The 23,424-nt window shown below is 40.9% G+C and overlaps 1 protein-coding gene across 2 annotated transcripts; it reads right to left on the reverse strand.

Annotated features, from left to right (window-relative positions):
- Window positions 1-17: 17 nt before the first annotated feature.
- On the reverse strand, window positions 18-18,051 carry LOC124298403 (mediator of DNA damage checkpoint protein 1). Of its 2 annotated transcripts, none has more exons than XM_046750344.1 (7): window positions 17,376-18,051; window positions 3,664-5,890; window positions 2,534-2,649; window positions 2,303-2,434; window positions 1,854-2,055; window positions 1,502-1,732; window positions 18-707 (listed from the first exon to the last, which is right to left on the reverse strand). In XM_046750344.1, the coding sequence occupies exons 1-7, from the start codon at window positions 17,502-17,504 to the stop codon at window positions 619-621; spliced, it is 3,126 nt and encodes a 1,041-aa protein (XP_046606300.1). In that variant the 5' UTR covers window positions 17,505-18,051; the 3' UTR covers window positions 18-618. The 2 variants fall into 2 exon arrangements, with proteins under 2 accessions (XP_046606300.1, XP_046606299.1); XM_046750343.1 differs by having other exon boundaries at window positions 19-707; window positions 2,297-2,434; window positions 17,376-18,050.
- Window positions 18,052-23,424: the final 5,373 nt, after the last annotated feature.

Consider the following 23,424-nt stretch of genomic DNA (forward strand, 5'->3'; position numbering starts at 1 on the left):
TGACGATTTAAAATTTTTTACACCGGGATTAGGATAATGAGAATGGAGAGGCCTGAGTTTGTGGAATTCAATGTTTATGAAAAAAGTTTGTACATTTATTTAAAAAATTAATACGAACTATATTATACATCCTAGTTGAACGGTTATCATGACTTGGTGTACTCAGTTTTGCACCTCGTTAACTCTCGAGTCTATTCGAGCACCTTATTTAATTTTACGTTCGCGTACATTCAATTTGTATAATTTATTTTATATAACAAGACGATTCTCGTTAATCTGTATCTTCACTGTGATGATAATGGTTGAGAAAGATTTAAGTAACACTTATGGCATATTCATTGGGTTAGTTAACTTTGCGATATCTTATAATCTGCTTTTCTGCTTCTCAAAGAGTAAGTACTTTCCGGTGTTATTTCACGTTACGGAAGATGAACTCGAATAATTGTTCAAATAAATTAAAGAGTTGAATGTTTTGAAGTGTTATTTCAAGACGTTAGTTTTCTCCTTCAATCATAGTTCCGATCGATTTCAACAATGCATACTTACAAAGAGTGCATTCCATATCCCTCCCACAATAGCTGAGCTTGAAATTGTTGTTTGAACGACAACCCAAAACTTTTAGAGTAGCGTATCAACTGCATGAATAACTCCGTTCGTTGCCGGAATGTTGTAAGAAATAACTTTAGCATTGTTTACCTTAATTCGGCCTGAAATGAACAAAAAAAAAATACGTACAATTAGTTTGGGAAAAATTGTACTTATGAATAATGATATTCATAATAATACTAAATGAGAATTATGAGACTTGTGCTAGAATTAGCAACGCACAAGACCCAATTTCAAAATTGGAATGAAAATGAAATAAAGCGTCTGCAGGTCTAAAACAAGATTAAATCTGATTATTCACTGGTCATTACCATGTGATTAAAGCAGGCTGGAGGAAATTACTTTGCATTACGAACAAGTGGGTTAATTCTACTTTACACATACGGCATCTGATCATCTTTCGATCTTTCCAGAATGTTAGTATGTTTGGAGGTAAAAGATTTTGAGATCGTTACAGTCTATAAATAATTGGTTCGGCTGTTTTGATTGATAACAAAGTAATTAAATCTGTAAAACAAATAATAAAGTGCGAAGAAATAAGTAAGGCAATTATCAGAGTTAGCGTCTTATACAAGAGATAAATATTTCCGATTATTCATATAAAAGTCAACGGTCTGTTTCCACTTTGAGATAAAAAAATTCCGTAGGTTTCACTCATTCGAACAAAGTTCTTGTTGACTGAAGATAACGAAATATCTTTGTTTTAATTACAGTAAGTGCAACAAATAAAAGGGAAAGCTCGACAGTCCCTTCCTCGAACCAGCGTGCTGCAGATTTTGTGCGGAAACATTCACTGGCCTATTTTCCCAGTGGTCAATGCATTGCAAAGAATTGTGCGACGTTATGGAGAGAATACCGTGTGAATCCGGCGAAATAAATTCGTTAACATGTATACCTGAATTTTTGTGGATGTGTAAAAATGCCTGCGAGTGAAGGGTTTCCTTCTGCTGATAATATCTCATGCCTGCTGTGAAGAGCGTTGTGGGTATGACGTGCCTCGAAACGATAGCTCTCGCAGCTTCTTGATTATCCTCGTCGTCTAGCCATGGTGGGCTTCCGTTTGGAGAAGCTGATGCAATCATAAATGCATTGTCGGTTGGAGCAAATATCGTGTAAGTCTTTGACCCTGAAAATTATTGAATAACGTGTTTACTGCACAACCATGCAATACGCCGACAATATTTCAACTCTGCATGTCGGATAGCTCAATTGCGTAGGTATGTTATAATAATTTCCTATTTCATTACCAGACAGAGTTTCCTCCAAGCCAGAGGCGTGCAGCGCTCTCAAAAAGACAGTGAAGCGACGCTCCCGATCTGCTTGTAGTGTTTCTACTAAATCACCGACAGGCAATGGGAACATTACTCTATCAACCGCGTGCGAAATTCCCTGAGGAATTTCGATGTTCTGTTTGTCAGGCAAGACTCTTGCTCCATTGATCGTGGTTACCTTGAAAGAATTATTCGCTTTGATTGAAACACCGAAGTGACAGATCTCACACTGATTACAAATGTTAATAACAATGATTATGGCCTAATATTATCAGGCGCATCTTCCTATAAAAGAGAAATGTATACGTATCTAGTTTAGTTCTCAGTTATAATCAAGAAGAAAGGTCACATCGTTTTTGACAGACGTAAAAACGAAGATACGATTGATTGTTGTGTTAGTAAATTGTTCAAGACAGTACCCTCACATCATTCCATTCGACATCTTGCATGTTATACGTGTTTACTCGAAGCTGAGTCCCGGCCAGACTGACTCCGGTCATTTCATCCTGGAGAGAATCGATCCTAAAGGCACCAGGAATCACGTGGTGCAACAAAAGCTGTGACGGGATAATTAGAGATTTATTTTAATGAAAAGTTTACCAGAGTTAATTTAGACAATGATTAACTACTTCATTCCATTAATTATGAAATCTTACTCCGCTCAGAAGTCGGGGATTTTCGCGGAACTTTTCCTCGGCTTTTTCTGGCCCTCCAAGCTGCACCAGTAATGCCCTGAAGGCTTTGTCGGTGGGAACAAATATCGTGTAAGGTCCTGAAAGATTGAAGTGTGGTAACAATTGCGTAAATTCGTTACCGCGATAAAGTTCAGAACAATATCTACGGACCTGAATTATAAAACGTGGTGATTCTTTTTTGACTTGCAGCATTGACAGGTAATACAATTACACCGCGATTTCGGAAAATTGAAGGTAAAAGTGCGTGCAAAAATCGTTTAAAAACACAAGCTTTGAAAATTTAATCTAAGAATTACTCGAATGAGGAATTTCCCAAGCTTGAATGGCATTGCGTCAAGTCACCTCTACATATAGCTTAGTAGATAAAACACTATGAGCACGTGGTACGCAATCTTTTCTAAATTAGTTTTATTAATTCAATCCTGACCATGAGAAGTGGAGCACAAGTTTTAATTGAATATAATATTCTACGTAATTATTCCGTCTCTGAGTAAAAGGTAGTCGTTTCATGATTTTACATTACGAGCATGATATACACAGAAGACGGGCACACCTCACCTCAGACGTTATTATACGTGTCATTAGCAGAAAACAAATGAAACTTTAATTACTCCTACGGAATGCCCCGAGTATTCTGGGAGATCTGCGAATAGATCTCCATTTCTCGTATCGATGTTATAATTAATTGTTTCGCAGCGTAATTAGTCAATATATTACGCAATATATCGTAATAGAATAACAACCATCCAGGCGTGAGAATATTAATAGAGAGTGAACGCGCGTTGCCTTAGACTTAACGAGGCAACATCGTCTCGCGAATCTTTAATATTCGTCATGTGTATGGCGCACGGTGTTCGTGGGAAAGTAGTTTCCACAATTTTGTATAAATACAGATAATCGTTGCTCAATTTTTTCATTCCATGAATCTACGTAGACATGATGAGTGAACGGATGAAAAAAACTTTCTCACGTTTAATTTACAACTAAAATTAGTCTGATAATTACACTACGATATGTAAAAACTGTAACATAATTTGTGCATGTCTCAGAATGTACCACTTTAACCAAAAGAAGTTTCGGATTTGACCTACCGGTATCGTTGAGAACAGTGTCGAGCCCAGACTGCCCAAGGAACTTGGCCATGGCGTAGAGTCCTTGCCGTTTGAAAATTCTTATAAGATTATCACCGGCCAAATCAGAGGGCGGAGGTGTGACAGTGAGGACGGAAGTGGGAGCGAATACGGTACTGCTCTCATAATTTTCTTCGTAAACAACATTCGTCTTGGGCGTGTTCGCTATGGATCTAGGAGACGGAGAAGCCGCAGTCTTCGAGCCAAAGTGGCTGTAAGTAGTAGGACTGAAGTACCTATTCGTAGTATATTCGGCGTAAGTGGAAGTTGACAAAGGCGTCGTCGTCGGATACTGGGTGACAATTTCATTGACCGGAGCCATGGTTGGAATGAAATGGCTCCTGGTAGAAACTGGATACTTGGAAACGTAGGACTGAGTTTGATGCACCGAGGGCCTTGACGTGCTGCGATAAGAGTTGTACACGTGGCTACTTGGAGTGGTGGCCGAAGTGACGTATCTGTCGGTCGCCGATCCGCCTGACGATGAAATCGTGACGAAAGGAAGACGGTCGTCCGAAGACTTGCTGAAATCTGTGTTTTTTCCTGTTTCATGGACAGTCTGAGGCCTGTAAGTCGTGGTCGGTGGTGGTCCGGTGATCACTGTGGGGACGTTTGTGATCGCTGGAGGTTTCCGGGTTGTAGTTATTGTTTCGGTGACGATAGCAGTGGTGGGTGAGGGTTTGACGGACGGAGGAGGCAGCTTCAGTTCTCCGTTCTTGATCCTCTCCACTATGGACTCGACATCCCCGCCATTTTCCTTGTCAGCGTTGCCCTTGACGCCTTGAACCTTGTAACTTCCGTCTGGCTGCTCCTCGAGGACAACAAAAGTGACTTTTTTAGCCGGTGAATTCTCCAAAGGAGCTTTGCCGACCTCTTCCAAGTTCCCGTCAAGCTTGTGCCTCAGTACTTCGAAATCCGCCCCAGGCGGAAGAACACCTTTCGTCAACTCCTCGAGGATCGCGTTTGGCGGTTTGATGCTGGTAGTGGGCAAAGACGATTTGACTACCTCCTTCAGAGACTCCGAGGTCAGCTGAGACTCGACCGAAGGTAGGCTGTTCGGTGCGCGAATGACCTGCACAGTTTTTCCATTCGGGAGTACCAGGTCTCTGGTTGAAATGTTCTTGGCTGCTTCGTCGTCCGGGGACTGGAGCAGAGCCAGTTTCAACTGCCTCAAGAGTGCTTCTCGCTGAGCCGACGACTGAGATGACTTGCTCTTGGCCGAAGATTTCTGCCTGGTTGCACCGGCCGTAGGCTTTTCGGTCTGGTAGATAATTTGTATCTGCGGCTTGGACTTCCCGTTCTGCGAAACGCTCGATGTGCTTTGCGATTCTTGAGCTTCTATCAGGGACAAAATGTCCTTGGGTATCTCCTGCTTGTCGTTGACCAATTTGCCACGAGCCGTTGCGCGAGATGTGGGACTCGGTGAGGCTTCGACGGTCGTCGTCCTCAGCGTTGTCGTCGTCGCAACTGGAGGGCTGCTTGTTGTGCTGGAAAACTTCTTCTGATGACTAGCTATCGCCTTCAGGAACAGATCGCTTTCTGCCGCGGTGATCTTCCTTGCACTTGGCGAGGACAAGAGCAAGGGCGAAAAGGTTGATTGGAACGGAGAAGGAGTCGTGGTGCTGGTGGTAGTTTGCAGTTGTTGAAGTTGCTGAAGCCGCAGGAGTTCTTGCTGCCTTCTGAGTTCCTGCTGCTCGGCCAACAAGCGTTCCCGCTGCTTTTGAAGGAACTCGAGTTGTCTCTGTTTCTCGAAGTAACTTTGAAGCTGGATATTTTGACCGTTGTTCAAGAGCGGCTGGTTCAAATTAAGATACTTCGCGTTGTTGATGGGCAAATTTTGATACTGACTAAACTGCGGCTGGGATTGAAGGATCTGCTGAAATTGTTGCTGCTGTTTCACAGCCTGAGGCTGATACTGAGTTTGGGCCGTCTCAAAGAAATTTTGTATACGTTGCTGGTTCGAGTTTTGCCGCTGCTGCTGTTGCTGCAACTGCAGTAGCTCCTGTTGCTGTTTCGCTCTGTCAACCTTATATTTTGCCAACGATGGGAATGGCGATGTGTTCTGGAGATTTTGAATAGGGTTTGGGACTCGGCCAAACCTTGACTGATGCTGCTGAACATCGCTCAGAATCTGTGCTTGTTCGGACGGAGACAGTTGACGTTTGTGAAGATCGGACGAGACGCTTTCCTGCAAAAAAAAAAGAACGAACAAATACACTCGAGGTCAACGCTACGGTTAATCATTGAACGTATAGAAATTCACTTTGCGATTTTATTCTACAAGTATAAGACAACCAGATCTAGAAGAAAGAAAATAATCAATTATACTCTTGCGTAATTTCTCCGGAACATTCGACAGAAATAGCTCAGAAATTAGTTAGGGTTAAGAAATTTAATGAATTGGTATAGGCAGTGTTCATCGGAGCAGATCACGGCGCGCGGGCTTTGAGGAAAGACAGAAAACGTTATAATAAAAACTGTAACAATTTCCCACCGCAGATGTCGTCATGGGGATACAAGGATTGCATACCGATTCTTGCTGCATTGTAGAGCGTTGGTGAAAAGTTATACGAGCGAAAGAAGATATATCACATGATCGATTGACCGAATGAATATGGGCGCGGTTACAGCAGTTAAGAAATAGTCTGGACTGTTCCATAGTCTTTACCGGATCACTAATATTGTTCTACTGTAGGTATACACGTATTATCGTGCGGTGCATAAAATTTCCAGATACTTTCACCATCTTATTTCTGTTACAGCCTCAACGCTCCCATCAATTTCACCTGTCCGAGTTGCAATCGTAAACAAATTACAATAGTCATCTGTGCAGATAACTCGAGTCATAACAAATATCGTGTATTTTATATGCAGAGGTGCATTATACGTAATATAATTTAAAATTATTTACGGATCAATAAAATCACGGCGTGAATAACAAACGGTAAAGCAGTTGATGGAAATTTCATGTTCCAAAGTTTATGCAACGGAAGCTATAAACGATCAATTTATCATTTATGTGCGAAATGGATTCTGCTTTGACCGAAACGTTCAACGTTCCACACTGTTTAACCGTTCAACAAATACAATTTCAATTTTACAATGCATAAATAACTACCGCATTCAGCCCTGATAAAAGGCCATCAGTAGAAAAATCTTTTTGTTTGTTTTTGGAAAAAATTTGATGTACTTTCTCTGCATTTTTTCCGTTCCAGAATTATTGAGAAAAATTCTACTGCCGGAAGAATGTCGATGGCTTCAGTCTTGCAAATCATACCCTTAATTTCATTCGTTTGTATGACTTCACACTTCGGTAAAGTTATGAAATAGTTAAGAAATAAAAAACATGCCTATCCACGAACGTACAGCATCTGTAATTATACTGCTAACGGAGAAATCTAGTTTTACACCTACTGTACTTTGCATCGATTGGTCCGAGAGCAGCGAGGTGAACGGCGAGAGAAATATCACGGATTATAGATCAGCAAACGTTAACCCACTGACGATAAGAATTGCACCGCGCCCACGGGCTTGTTTTGCAAATGGCTTCATGCACTTGTAAAATACCGCAGAAGTCTGGCCGAGATTTTACTTCGGGCTGAAATTTTATTACAGTAAATCGTCGATCGGTTCGAATTACAGGCTGGACGATTCAAGGCGAGTATAAATTTTCAAAATCGCTGCAAGGCTCCAAGCATGACGGTGTACAGGTCGAGTCATCGGAACCGAACATAAAACATTCCCCTGCGGTACAGAAAATTTTGAAATCTAGGAACGATTGTATCTCGAAGAGATTCCCAGGAGCTACGTGACCATTAGCCGCAACTATCCCATGGCGTGCGGTATTTAAATATGGTTAGTATAATTCCCTTTCACGTGATGCCGAACGTTTCGTAATCGCATCCCGCGAGCACTCAGCGTCCAGTTGCATACAGTTTTATTCGTCGACGGCTAGCATGCGTAATAATTATTTCCCTGGACTACGGGAGGTGGATTATGGATGGATGGATGGATGGATGGATGGATGGATGGATGGCGAACTGAGGCCCAAGGATGTGAACTCGCGGCTGCATGCATGCAAGCTGTCTGATTGAAAATTATGCAATAAAGACATCAGGAACCGGTACGTATCGGACATCGCACTGTTGAAACAGATTATACGTTTACTACACATTTGCTGTATAAAAAAGTTGTCAATTAACGAAATCGGGTTGAAAATTTACAAATTTGGCACAGCGACGTGAATTACTGTGTATTTGTTTTGAATTTACAATAAAAATTGTTGATTTTACTAAATTTTATGAAGATAGGACAAAAAAGTAATTTGAATTTACTAAATTGTGTGGTAAATTTATTGTATCTGTAAATCGAGTAAACAGTATGTAAACGTATGGTGAATCCAATGTTTCGTATCCGAATGAAACTTCGAATATTGTGTAGGAAGTTTCATAGAGTAATTTTTAACAGTGCGTGTGTAAATAAAATATACACTTTATGTACGCTATTTTCAAGGTAAATAAGTAAACAAGTCGCGATGCTTACACCAGAGTGCAAGGTGCGATATTTTTTAGTGTAGCTGTCTCGAACCGGAATATCAGGCTCCATGAAAATTCAACACCGAATTATCAACTCTCACCTCTTCTGCCAGTCAAATAAACGGCAAGACGCACACGAGGTTGCTTTGATTAGGATATTATGCAGGGTTTGCGTCGTAGGTTAAACAACCGTACGCGCAACTTTCTTCAATGGAAATTTTTCTCGTGCCGTATTAACATTCGGAAATCTTATAGCTACACGCGCGGAATCCTGAATACAAATATCGCTTGGTGCCTAATTGTTCAGCCCCATTAAACGCTGATCAAATTGTCAATGAAATTACACCCCGAGGATGTAAACGTAAGAATTAATTACCCTTGCGTAGCTGATTAAAAGTGAAAGTGCGGTAAATTACTCACGTTTGCGGTATGTCTAATTTACATTCGGATTTAACGGTCTTACTCGTAATTGAACGCAAACAATTTTTCAAACGGAATACGTTGCGCTGTTATGGGGAACGGAATTTGCCAGATACCGATGAAGATTAACGCCCGACTTTCAGGAAAAGAACTTTGATGTACGTCGTTGGATAATTTGTCAGGTGAATAAAACTGACAAATAATTCTTTACACAGTACTGAAAAATTCGTACGTAAGTGGATCGTCAAAATTGAAACAAGTGTGCAGCATAAATTTGATGATTTTTTAATCGAGGTATGGTTCGTACGTTTCAATTTGATGAGTCGGCATAAATATCACCGTGAAGTAAAAACTGTTCAACCGAGCCCGTTCGACAATCGGCGATCCAGACGGACTTGCGAGGACGTTCAACTGGTTAACGATAAGTGCAACAGCAGCGGCAGCAGCGTGTAGCAATGAGCGAAAGGTGATCGCAAAACGAGGGACCGTCTGCCCGGAGGCTGCAAACGGACTGAATTCAATTTTAAATTCACTACCGGGAAAGTGAGAAAGAAGCGTAGCAACGAGCCTCGACAATAATCGAGAAGCTCTGCCCGCAAACCACATTCGAAACGATTCGGAGGATATTATAAACACGTTGCGCAAAATTAGAGGATCAGCGAATCGAAGACTCGGGTCATCTGCAGACACCTGACTCGATCGTTTCCTTTTTTACCGCCGCATCTTTATGCCCAATTTTTCATTAATTCATGCCGGAAAGTAATCCCGAGCTACGTCGACGTATTGTACAATTTCTATACCGAGAAATGACCGCTATACATTATACACACACGCGTACTTTTCCTTTCTTAAACGTTTCGCCGAGAGCTCGGTATTTCCGGTTTCTCTCGTAGTTTATTTTTAGTGAAAGGATGACCCGCGTCTGTTAAACCGAGAGGCAGAATGACCTAAGGCAACACTTGGAAGTCCACGTCACGGCGCCGCGCCTCCGGCCAACGTAAATTGTAAATTGGATCTTGCGGATTGCTCTGGAAGATTCGATAAATTTATTTCTCACTCGTAATATTCTATTTGTATACGAGAAATGTCGCACTTCCAGTTTTATTACTCACGCATCGTTGTATAATCATAGTTTATTTTTACCATTTACCCGATAGATATTTGTCCCCGATAGTTATTTATTCATTTTTTATTATCGCTGTAACGACGGTATAAATTCCGGTGTAATAAAACTTTCCAGGTAGGAATTTCAAGTCCAACACATGTCCGAATTTAATTTTTTTATTTTTCTCAACACCTTCGCGTGATATAATCAGAGAATTTATACAAACTGGCTGAAACTAATGCAACCAGTATCGTTTTCAGGTCAAATTATACGTATTTGTCAGTTACACCGATCGAGCTTAGAACCTAGAACTTAAATGATAATGTTTTCAACGATCCAGCAGCGTTAACTTCCTTCTAAACGCGCTTCATATCCGCAACAGGAGAAATCTAAGATTAAATCACGGTACACGTGTGTAAAGTATAAACTTGTGACTAAAAAAGTATCTACAAATAATAATCTTAAGTGCCTACACATAACCGATAGTCATCATAAAACTGCTGTCGATAATAATTTTCACAGCTCTTTTTTCCACTCAAGGAAAGTTGGAGGTGAGAGGAGAGAGAAAGAGAGAGGAAAGAAGAAACGTACAAAATATCAATATAGGTGCAAGATCCCGATTACCACCGAAGAAACTTACCGTAATATACTCTCAATTATCGTACATATTGGTATTTTTCGTCCAAACTTCCTCGACGACAATAAAGCCAACGAGTATAAATAATCGGTACAAGTCGGTTTGTACCAGCATGTAATTTGATATAATATATTACACATATGTACATATATACGTGTACGTGACAGTAACCAAGGGTCGTGTAGGCTGACACGTGACGGTATTCTTTGTTTTTTAAAAGAAAGTTCAGCCAGAGAAATGTGATGTTCGTATAGTCATTATAAACTAACGTCGACTCGTCACGATTATACACTCAGATGAACTTCAACACATTCAACGATCAAGAAATTGTATATAATGTTAAAATACGTGCAGTTCCATGGTTTTAGTTTCAGTTTGTATACCTAAACAGATTGCGTAGGTATGTCACGTACATGCGAATATAAAACTTTGATCGCCGTTACTTTATTTCTCATCCTCATCAACTGATAATTACTCGATAAATTACAATCACCACTCTATGTAATATTTCGGTAGTTTGAACGGATTGTCGTGGTTTTTAAAACTCGGTCATAGGCCGGTGTTCGTGTTAATCGTTGACCTCAATACCGACGAGAAAGAATAAAAAGAAAATGAAAACATTTTTTAAAAAACTACTACGAAAGTATACGTACGTACGAACGAAGAACTTTGACCTCGTTTACGTACAGGCACGCAATTCGCTGGTATTATATCTGGAGCCATTTGTATCTGTACAGCAGTCGCTACCGCAATTAGTCGTAAAAAATTGTTTACTTTTTTTTCCTACTTTTTGACACAGCTTGATCGCATCTGCACGAAACGTAGGCCATGCACGTGTCTATATTTATACAGTTTGTAAATTTTCATCTGTCGTATCTTATAACGAAGATTGTTCTCGCGTGCCTTGCAGTTTTGCAAAATCGTACTGCAAACGGCAAAGTAACAGAGTTTGACTGATATATTCGTTAATTAAAAAGGAAGAGATCCTCATTTGACGGACCGTTTACAGTCAGGAATTACAGAGGAAAAATGAGCATACGTGTTACGATTCGTGTATAAGGAAATATTTGCAAAGAGAAAAAGAGAAAAAATTGCGAAAGGCATCTTACAGGTATTCGCGAATTGCATTCGTGCATGCAGTTGTAACGCGATTCTGTACTGACGTAGAATACGAAGATATATCGCTCCTCGCACGTAATTCTGGTCATTAATAAATTGCTTAACTTCAATACTCGAGCAAATTAATCCCGCTGCACGGTTACTTCTAGGTATATAATAAGATACGCAAATGGTTTAAAATGTAAATTTCTCGTTCCACATTCATACCTGCAGTTAATCCGACGATAAAGTCCAGTGAAAGATGAATTTATCATTCAAATATGCAGATCCCGTGTACGGCTGCTTACCCAGAATTATACTCTCGATCTGATTATTCTGCATGGATAATATACGACGAATGTGGGATATTAATTTCTAAAATTCGAAAACATTTTTTCAAATTACGAGCTAAAAGTACGCGAATTCTTTTAAAAATATCAAGTTCTGGTTACTGGTCAGCTCAACCAACCTCGGAATATGTCTGCCAGAATATTCCGACGACTTTCGTTACGTTTGGTGTACGATACGATGTAGGTTTAATGAATATTTTTACACACAATGACCGAGCGAAGATACGTTTTTTCGCATTATATATTTCATACAACCGTCAACTCGGCGACACTTTTCCCGCGTTAACTGAACTCAATACAATTCTGCGAACACTGTACGAAGATTAGGAGGTGTTACGTTTTTATAAAAATCAGAATAACAATCGTGTGGAACAAAGTTAGGATATACTAAAATGTAAATTCGAAACTCATCCCAAAGTCTTTATTATGTCGCGCCTAAAATTTATGAATGTGTAACTGCTTACGGTACATTATTCCGTGTAATTCTTATATTATACGTTTGGGATGTACGTACATTACCTGCGTATAACGCAGGCGTCATGGGATCGGAGATGAACTTTCTTTACACCGCATTACGAATACAACGTACATACCTATACACAATAATAAATTCTTCTCACGATTTGAATAAGATAGCACACCTCGTATTATTACTCTACAAGCTGTTATACGTGAACGTATGAAATATACGAACGCGTATTATATTATGCATCATAAGAGCGCGGCTTTTGCCGTCGAAACTTTTACTTTTAATTGACGGAAGCAAAAGGAAAAAACAAGGAAGAAAAAATTCATACCGTCTAAGGTGAATTTTTAACCAATTCTTGCGAGTAGCGATCGTCTGGGAAAAAAGAACTGCGAAAGGTGTTTTTCGCAGCGAGCTTTCTTTGCATTCAAACTGCATCTCTCGTGCCGAATTTGCCACTTTTTCGCGTATCAATTTTTCGGCACAGATTTGATCAGCGATTCGGGCCGATGTAAAGACGACGACGCCGAAAAGGTGGTTGGTCGAGTCGTTTCGATCGCGGGGCGAAGAAGGCGTTCGTTCTTTGGTTTCTTCGTTCGGGTGGTGAAAGTATTACGACCGACAAACGATGCCTCCGTAGCTGGGAGTCTGCAGCAACAGGTACGAAGCTCGGACATCCTTCACCTTCGCGCAATTGTTCCGTATCGCCGTAACCGGGAGAGAGGAGATGAGGACAAGCACTCGTTCAAGTGGGAAAGCGGCGAGCGTATCACTTCCCGCTTCTCACTCGATCCGATCATCCGATATCGCTGTATCGGGAGACAAGAGTCACGGGTTACGATGTGTTCGCGGAGTGCGGAAGAACACAGGGGATGGGAATTGAAGTTCCGAATTATTTGATGGCGAAACTTGAAGTAAAGAAATCAAACTTTGACGAGACAGCGAAGAAATACAGGATTCCGGAAATTCAAGTTACGATGGAGCAAAGTTTCGAAAATGGAAACATACTCGTACAGCGTAGTTTACACAACTGGTAGGTGTAAAAGATCAGGATAACCGAAAATCAGAATGACCAGGATCCAGAACGTGAAAATATTGTAAATCCAAAACAGAGAGAGCTCAAAGTGGCGAAATTTCACGAAGCCAGAAATTCACAGATCTGAATATTTGGGATCATCCGGAATTTCGATGCTTCGGATTTTTAAATTTTCTCATCTTCACGCTTTCGGAACTTTGACTTACCGGAGTTACGTCGGAATTTAGCACTTTCGGAACTTTGATCGTCGGGTTTCGGACCATTCGAAACTTTGTCGTCTCTCCAAAGTTTGATTACTTCGCTTTAAGTTTCGCCAGAAAACATTCGGAATTTGGCTCTTTCGGAACTTTTCAAATTTCGGAATTTCAACCACGCCCGGAACACAGCACTGCAAAACTTCGAACTCCGGCTCAAAGGACCGAAAAGATTTCGACCCCGTTTTCATTCACCCGGAATCAACTAGTGACGTAATAAATTGACCAAACGTTGCACGGACAGAGATAGAGGGAGAAAGAGAGAGAGAGAAAAAGAGAGGAAAATAAGTACTACAGGAAGGAAACGAGAGAGAAAAAAAAAAAAAAACTAACTGACAAAAACTACGTGGAAAGTTTTATAGCGGATTAAAAATCGTGAAGAACAATTTCAATCGCTTAACGTTCTACGTCCAACGATTACACCCGCAATTCGCTGACAAGTCGGAACACCGTCGAGCTTCGTTACATGCTAAATACATTTATAACGATCGTAAAATAAACTGAGAACTTTTTTTTTTTTGTAGTCCAGTCATCGATAAATGGCAGGTGAAGTGGAGTTGATAGGTTCACGCTTGATCACGATTGCGTATTGTAATTACTAATTCGAGACAGGGTCTGAGGTAATTGAAATTTCTGTCGTTTCGGACGGGGCAGCTGGGCTGTGGCCGATGATCGTTCATTTCCGCGATTTATCTTCGTAACCGTGATCGCTGCGTGCCTTCCACCCGTTTCAAGTGTGATCCACCCACGGTAAAAAAATTTATCCTGTTAATTACGACCGCCCTAATTCCATCAAATGATTGTACAAAATTGGCTCGCAATCAGTCGATCGTGCAAAAATCTGAGCTAGATCACACCACAATTTTCACCTATCATAATACAATCGGGTACAACTTTTTCACCGTGTTACGCAACATGTTTCAGACTATGCTAAATAACGCGCGACACAAACTCGCGAATTTACGATCTGATGATATATTTACACGCGTGGAAATATGTGTCGCGATGCATGATTCGAGAAGATAATTATCGTTCGGCGAAATTACCAAATCGGTGAAAATATAGCATTTGAAATTTGTTTGCATCCAAGCTGCCTGATGTTGTATAGAAAGTGTCGAGACGACACGTCTTCTCAAGCACCAAGTTCATACTCTCGCTTTAACAAGATGCGAGACGAAGATAGGATGATATGGTAATCGTGGGTGTAAAAGTGGCGTTGTTAAAACTCCGGCAGAGTCGAGGTGAAAACGTCTCGCGAAGTAAGGAAAGGAATTGGAGGGGAGTTCGGATCGGAAGAAAAGTTGCTGATGTTAGTAAGGGGATATAAAACGAGAGGGAGGCTTACGAGCGTGTAACGGAAACAAAGGCCAGCCGGAAATCGTGCGAATTACCGTCGAAATATAGACTTCCGTTTACACGGACAGCCGAGGACAGGCGAGTTGTACACTGCCGGGAAAAGGGGGGAGGAAGGAAGCGATGCCGGAGAAAATTTCATCGCCAAGTGTTGCACAGGGATACCTACTCGTTCGTATTACACGCAGATGAAAATTAAACGCGGCGTCACTTTACATGGAAAAAGGAGAAGCGAGCCTAATTCCAATTTCTCTCGGGTCTGATTTATGTCAAGAAATGCATGCGTCAATTTCATTTTTTCGTATCGTGAGATTCGTTGCAATCATCCGATTGCAAGCCTAGTAAGCATATATTATGATGTAGTACCGACAGGGAAACAAGAAGGTTTTTTTTAAATTTTAACCATAATTATTGGAACATAATGAATTTGTCTTTGCTGAAGAAAAATTAAAACGAAAGTCGTGATCGGTCATGAAATCAACTCCGTGTTATATTTGAATTTTTTCTTCTTCCGCGCGATCGTAATTTCTTTTTCTAATTTAATATTGTTCTAAGACTACGCTATAATATTACAGGGGATCGAGTCTGTAAAGAAAGTTGGAGATATTCAAGTGACTGCATAAAATTTGCAACTGGTCGAACGTTATTTTCTAATTATCTCGAACAATTGTGCGGAGAAAATCGCAGAAAATAACACAAGCGGTATTGCGAAAGCGACTGTGTGATTTCAAGTATCTGTTAAAAAAAAAAAAAAAAGCAGCAACAACGACGACAAGAAAAAAAAAAAAGAACAAAAAAAAGAACCGCACGTAGAAAGTTTCGAATTTTCACTGAATCAAAAGCGAGTCTACGCAATTAATCTTTGCGTCGCGAATTGATGTACAAAATCACGATGGAAAAAAAAGTAACCAGTTTTAAAGCGGCGCAGAATTTTTCAAGACTTAAACTCCTGGATTGAATCCGAAATCGTTGCGGTAAGATCTTATCTCTAGGATTGAGATAGATGAGATTTGAAATCCAAGTTGTTGAAAAAAGTACAAACTACAACAAAACAAAGATGAGCCGCACGGTTTGAGACGGCGAGATCTCTCGGACCGGAAAGTAGATCTCTGGCACGTTCACCCACTAACAGAGTGACTTCGTGACCCTCCGTTAAACACGCGCGCACATCGCGGCAAATTACGCGTGTGTGAAACGTATTCCTTGTAGCGTTTGGCGATGTTCGTTATTCGCATTTTCGTATTTTCGTATTTTCTAAATCGAATTATTTTCAGTTTACTTTGTTTCGTAGTTGGGATTTTGATGCGCTCTTATCGATATTACAGTAAAAATATCGATATATACTGATCATCGAGTATGTAAAATATCGATGAAAACTATCCATTTTTTGACCTCTATAGTTATCGATAGATATCGCCCAGCACCAATTCCTTGTCGTTTTTTCGCGTGGTCCGGAAGCTCGGGATTGAATTTCAATTTTTGTGCAAAAGAATTTCGCGACATTGAAAAGTCTGCGGATGCGAAGTAAGCCGCATTAATCGTTAATACCTGCCGTGGTGCAGCTCCTCGGCAATTTTATAATTGCTAGATTTCTCTCACAGAGTCGTTTAATCCGCGCCTGAGAGTGTACTTTGTACTTATTTCCGCTTAGTAAAATCACCGTTTCGGCCTTGCAATTTTGGCGAAAAAAATCAGGCGGCAGTATCAATCCCGTACAATTCATTTCCCACGCATGCATCCGCCTGCAGCGGAAGTGCACCGGGGAAGATAGAAAGTGCAAAGAAAGCACGACTCGTTGTCGAAGAGGTCAGTGATTTTTAATCGAGGGGGACGAGAGCGGTCTCCTGACTCGCGGGAACAATTTTTACTAAACCTTTACCTTTTGCCATGTCGCGGGTACAAAACGAAGCGTGATTTCTACCGGAAGGGCATCACGCTCCGCGTCGATTAAGCCGCGGCTAAACCGTGACGAAATTACACCTTTCAGGATAAACATTTTTACCCGCATACGAGACTTTTTTCGCAGCACCGAGAAAAACGTCGCGATTTTCAACAAAGTCGCGGTCGCTTATCGCAATATCGGGAAGAAATTCGGACAGGTTATAAAATTCGATTTTTTGTTTTGTTACTTCTTTTTTTCACCTACAAAATAGAAGCTGACACGCATTGTCGCGACTATTATTAGGTGCCTGATTTATGAGGACCGGGAGAAATGGGCGCGGAAGGTTTTTAAAAAAAGATACTTTGCCAAGGGTTTGATTTTTGAATAAAGTTTTCATCTTGCAAGCTTGATGAATTTTCAAACTAGCGCCAATCTGGTGCCGAGGACTGGAAATAATTTGAAAAGTCTTGTATAATTCGGAGGCAGGAAGACTCGGTCAAAGGATTTTCCCCTCTTCGATAAATAACAAATACTTACTTGCTCGACGTTTGATGATTCCGCGTCGAACTGATCGGAAGGATCGGGAGATTCGGCATCGACGAAAACGGCGAGCAGAAGAAGTCCGAGAAGAGTTTTGACACGGATATAGTTCTTCCGTTTTTCCATCGCTGCAACCGATCAGCGTGGCGCAGATTTATCTGATCTCGCTCTCCTTTTCACTTCGACTAAAATCCAACCGACCAATTCACTTCGGGATGTACGCGGCTTCCTTCCCTGGTTCTTCTGGCAATTATTATTCCCGTGTAAGCTTTCAGGCGTATTTAACAGAGCACCGATTACCGACCGACCATTGTAAGTTGAGAGGAACGAGGACGGGGTGAGACTGTCCGATCTCGGAGAAGGTGTCTCAGTTTTACTACCTTCCGGCCGAGCCGCCTGCGGGTGAAGAGAAGAGGAGTGAAAAGAGAAGAGTTACCCGAGGAGGGAGAGCGGCTCCTTCCTCCGGCGAGTGAATGTGATGTGAACTCCGGGAATTACTCCAATCTCGCAATAATTTGGCTCATTTTTTTCACCGCATAAATTTATCAGCCCCTCAAACAGCCGAAGAGAATTTCAGAAAATCGGGATTGCGGATCAACGATCCAATCGAGATGAAATCCTGCGACATCTTTGTTGCGGTGAAATTTCTTCGTGCGCATAAATCGTGTCCAAAGTTCGATTCTGACTAAAATTTTTTCAAGCGGTATCGAAATTTTCTGCATGATTTTCAAGTACCTTGATAATTATATTTTAATATGTATTATTGATAGTGTGAAAATTGAATAAAAAACGTTTCGATTTCATCGTCATTTTTATCATGACTGTCACGGTGCTGTTTCCTAAGACAGGAACCCGCAGTTATATTATACCTAATACACTGGTGCATAAAAGGCAACGACAGAATGCCGCGTGAGAAAAAGTGGATAGCCGTAGTCACAGAAAGAATATTGGTGTACAAAGGTATACAATTTAATATATATATATATATATTTTATACATTTTAAACAGGCAATTACGGCTTGAAACTTTACTTATTCATTTATTTCACTGCCCATAGAGCTCGAGCAGCCAAGTGGCAAATCAAATGGCGTAAAGACACCGACCGAAATATAAACTGTGTAAGGCACGTATAATACAATCATACAGAAACGACGTACGCTTTGGATTCGCGCAATGCTCGAATATTTGAACGAAACAATTTCTCGAGGGTTTGTCGTCCAGCGGATGGTTTCTTCGCAGTTTCGAAACAGTTTTGTTTTAACGCAAATTCCGGACGATATGGCGCGAGTCGATTGCCGAAAAATGACGATTCATCGACGGTTTCTCTTTTGGAAGAATCAAGAGAGAAAGGGAGGATATTGTTGAGAAAGAAACACCCTCAGAGCAATTTCTGCACACCTCGTACCTTCCTCGCGAATGCGGGAAAATTGCGCAATTATTGCGCGAAGGAATCTCGGGCCACCGACATTATATTTACGCTCTACATTTCTGAGCCAAAGTCGTGTTTCGTACACGTTCATCAGCTTCGCCGCGCGGGCAATCTTACAACCGTGAATTATTTTTACACTGGATTTAAATATGTATGTAAATACGCGGTTGAGCTTTGCATATTTTTCATCCAACTACGAACGAAACCATATACGGTACGAGGAACGAAACTGTCGAGTCGGAGTAAACTATTACATTCGGATAAAAGTGCTAGAAGAAAAGATTGCAGGGCAATTTTTACCAATGAAGCTAAGGGCTGATGAAAAAAAAATTTATTAAAAAAAAAAAAAAAAAAAACTCATACTTACGATCATCCGATCTAATCGAATGACGGGAAGTTGCGATGATCGACGCAATTAATGCGTTAGATTGCGCAGGCAGTTCTTCCTCGTGGATGATTTGAAAGTTTTGCGTAGTGCCGGGTTCGCAATTTCATTATTGGAAAACGCCCCGAACGCGATTCAAGGGTAGATTAATATTAGGCCTGAATTGTACATTGTACACTATGTCGAGGTGTAAATTTCTCCTACGATTGTCCAATTATCCGACAGTTATAATTAAAATTTCTGACTGCATGCATGCAGCGGCGCGCAATTTCACGCGTCATGCATGATTGTGTATATAACGAACGCGGTGGAGCATTGTCTGTAAACTTATTACACGTGTATCCCATACAATTATTGTGCGGCTTAATTAGTTCCTTCGTCTAGAGTACTGACGGATGTGCAATCTCTAAGATTTGCACACCTTTTGTTAAAATAATTTTAAAACGAATTAAAAGATGTTTGAAAGCGATCAGGGAAGTCACTGAATCGTCGAAGAATCGCAAACAATGCTTTCGGAAATACATGGTATCAATTTTCTTCATTTCGCAACTCAAGAATTTTTAAACAGAGCGAAATCTCTATGGGGGGAAAAAGTTTTTATCGACTTGTTCTACGTTTCTTTGTTCCTGAAGGGATCGCTGAAGGTAAGGTTGAACTCGACTGTACCGACCTCTTACCGACGCGCACTTACCGTCTAAAGTCAGACAGATGCACCAGCGGTTCGACGGCGAAAGCTTCAATCGGTAAGCTCAGGCACTACACTAATTGGCAAAACGGTAAACATTCGTATCCTCGAAAGTTACAATACTTTATCGATAATTCACTTGCTTATACGATCGATCATTCGGTTGATAATCTGACCATTGAACGGTGAATCCAATAGTAAATTGTGTAAATATCCGTGCACATACATTTGATTTTCATATCGCGAATAATCGTTTCAAGTTCAAGAGACGAAACGTTGAAAATTTTTGGTGACAGAGTCGTTATCGATTCTCATCTATATTCCAGCTCCGGTCGTACTGAGAACGATAACCGAGGAAATTGGGGAAAAAAGTTATGACGACTCGTCGACGCTGTTTTTGTCAAGGTAAAATTCGTGAACGCTGAATAAGTCAACGAGATAAACGATCCCCGTACTTTTAACACATTTCCACATTACCGCGGAACGATAAGCGAGCTTTGACTCCATTTTTTTCTATCATCACATGCCGCAATTGGCACACGTATAATTCTGAACCCTGCGTACTCCTCAATGATTAGACTCAAGTAGAGTATAATTGTATAACATTTGTACGAATACGAGTAAAATTAATTCGCTTCACTCGCTTGTTTACCCTCATAGCGCAGATAAGCTGTTGTTCGCAGTTCTTGCTCTAACGTTATAAAATCGTCTTCGATTAAACGTACATATTACACGATCGTGGCAGGTTATTAATAACGGCAATGATACGCGGCGTATAAAACAATGACGTAACATCGTCTGACAATCAACTCTGTTCACATTGCTCGAGCGAATTGTTACACAGTAGCGAATCATTGTACATTTTTTACAAGTTTGTAACACCGTAGGTACACAAGGCGTGAAAACACGCGGTAAGGGAATTGGGATAAGAGATGAATGAAGGAAACGATCTAGCGATCGGTCACCGCGGCGTGTAATATCACTCCTGGTCGTAACGAAGGAGTTACGCTGGTTGCGATAACACATGTAAGATGCGAATCGTCGTCGGAGGAGGCGATGACGTCAGCACAACTCTGCACGACGTATAAATTCGCTGTGATCACGGGTGTGCGTGTTTCCTGTCTGTATAACAGGTACACGGTTATACAGCTATGCCCGGTCGTGCAAAGATCGCTGCTTCTGCCCGGCATAAGGTATGCTTACATAGACAGTTGGACAGTTTCGCTCTATTTATAGGTAAGACCTAAAAATAGCGGCTGCACAGAAAGTAATCTTAATGATTAGGTTGCTCGGCTCCTCGTTATACCTGTTCGAGCTGACGGTATTTTTAGCCGATAATTGAAAAGAGGGAGAAAAAACGAAAGTAAGTTACCTGAAGCGGACAGAGGTGAAATCGAAGAGGAAATAGTTGCAGACTAGGATGAGAAATTTGTCCGTGCATGATAAATGCTCCTCGTCAACGTATATCAATTACGAAGAAGCCCAAGAATTGATTAGTCGAGTGATACAACGTCGTGTCATGCGAGAATTGAGTCATCATTCGCGAAAGGAATTGGCATTATCGCTGGAGGCGTGCCGACCGTCAGCCTAGACTTACAAACTTCTTCTTCGACCTAATTCTCATTATACGATGCCGGAATTTCGAAACGGAGGATACGGCGATTTTCGTTAGACCTTACGGCCACCCTTCTCTTCCGCAAGGTATCCTACGGACTGTAAACTATTCTCTCGCACGTTACCGATGTGTGACTAAAAATATTACATCGATCTTTTATCGCCGCGATATACTTTTTGTAACAATTTTCCACCGAAGGCCGTTTGTGCGTTTCTATGTGTACATTCTAAGCTAAAATTATGCCTTTTTTCCTCTTCCTTCGTCGTTGCGGTTGACTTGAATCGATTACACGCGATTCATTCTTCCAGGTTGAAGCAATATTCATTAGCGCCTGAACCTTCCGGCTAACTTGTTTTCGGTCCGAAACAAAACGCGAGTTAAATTCTGTGCGAATTATGCGAAAATGACTCTCATTGTCAGTCTCTCACGCCGGCTGTATCGCCAGTCATTTTCACATAATTCGTACAGAATCTAACTCGCGTTTTGTTTCGGACCGAGAACAAGTTAGCCGGAAGGTTGAGGTTAGAGGAGCGGAGCTGAAGGTGCATTGAAACTCGTAAATATCTACGTGTATAGGTGAATTTACACATAGTTTCCCTGATGCAAGCGAAGTGGCTAACACGTGACCTGAAAAGGTTAACCGCAGGTGCATGCTTGCACGTGATCGTTACTTTTCTAATCGATGAAAAACGCTCCGCGTCCGCACATCGAAACTCGACCTATAAATTATTGTACCTAACCTGGCGAAAATGATTTCCCCAATTTTCGACGAATTTTCATGGAAATTGGGACATTGGGACACAAAAATAATTTTTTGTATAAGATTGTAAATATTTTTTCAGTAAAAAAATCTACAAGATTCTACAATTTTTAACGAAATTTAACAATTCGTACAATTTTATGCGAAACAGTACGAAATGTTCCGATTTCTGTAAATATTCGTAGTAGTAGAAATTTTCACTCTTGGATATGGCTCGGAATTTTTTTCGCCACACTCACGCACGCTTTGATTCCCGATTCGAGCCGATCGGTTGCATGATTTTCGACCGCTTCATTCAACCGTACCTACGTTGTTCGGTTTGTGTAGATGAACGCGTTACACGTATAGTCCTAAAATAGAAATTCGCAAATCAATGAGATGGCCTTTGCGGGTTTTTTCCCTTTCTATTTTCAATACGCCCGAGGGCAGAGAGTCGTCTATTTTCCTATATCGCGTCCCTCCTTGGTTGGCCATTCTATAGGTCAGAGCGATAAAGTGGAACACCCAGAGATAGCGTTGATTGTGGTTCGCCTAGTTTCAGCTATTCCTCTCCCTCTGCGTTTGTGTCGTCGAATTGAAACGGGATTATGATAACGATTCGTATTCTTATTTATTCCCCCCCCCCCCCCCCCTCTTTCGCTTCGATGAGTCAAAATTTTATCGGCATATGTAATAAACGTCTTATCGATCCTCTGATAGGATCGTGATAAGAGAAAATTGTGCAACTATTCAATGACCACGAATTCGTTATAGCAAGCAGCGGAATGCGTCTGACAATGAGTCACTTAGCGTTGCGTAAGATAGAGGAGAAAAATGATAACCCCTGTGTGCGTAAGATTTTCGAATTCGTTATAACCGTTTCTCAAATTTCTTGAGCCTCTTTATCTTACCTATACGCGTGTATACATTAATTTATATATTTGTAGAACGAATTCACGACTTGGCATACTTATAACTCTTATATGTATATACGGGAATAAAGTATTTGAAGAGAATTTTACGGCGCTTGCACAGATTGCTGAGGAGAGAGAGAGAGAGAGAGAGAAAAAAGAAAAATAACAAGAAGGAAAGAAATCGTTATCTGCATGACGTGACGCAGTCACGCATTGTATAATCGTGATCAATCATTCTCGTAGATCGGGAATCAGCATGAAGCTAATGAAAGCTATGTC

The sequence above is a fragment of the Neodiprion virginianus genome, chromosome 2 (assembly GCF_021901495.1).
Source record: "Neodiprion virginianus isolate iyNeoVirg1 chromosome 2, iyNeoVirg1.1, whole genome shotgun sequence".
Lineage (NCBI taxonomy): Eukaryota > Metazoa > Arthropoda > Insecta > Hymenoptera > Diprionidae > Neodiprion > Neodiprion virginianus.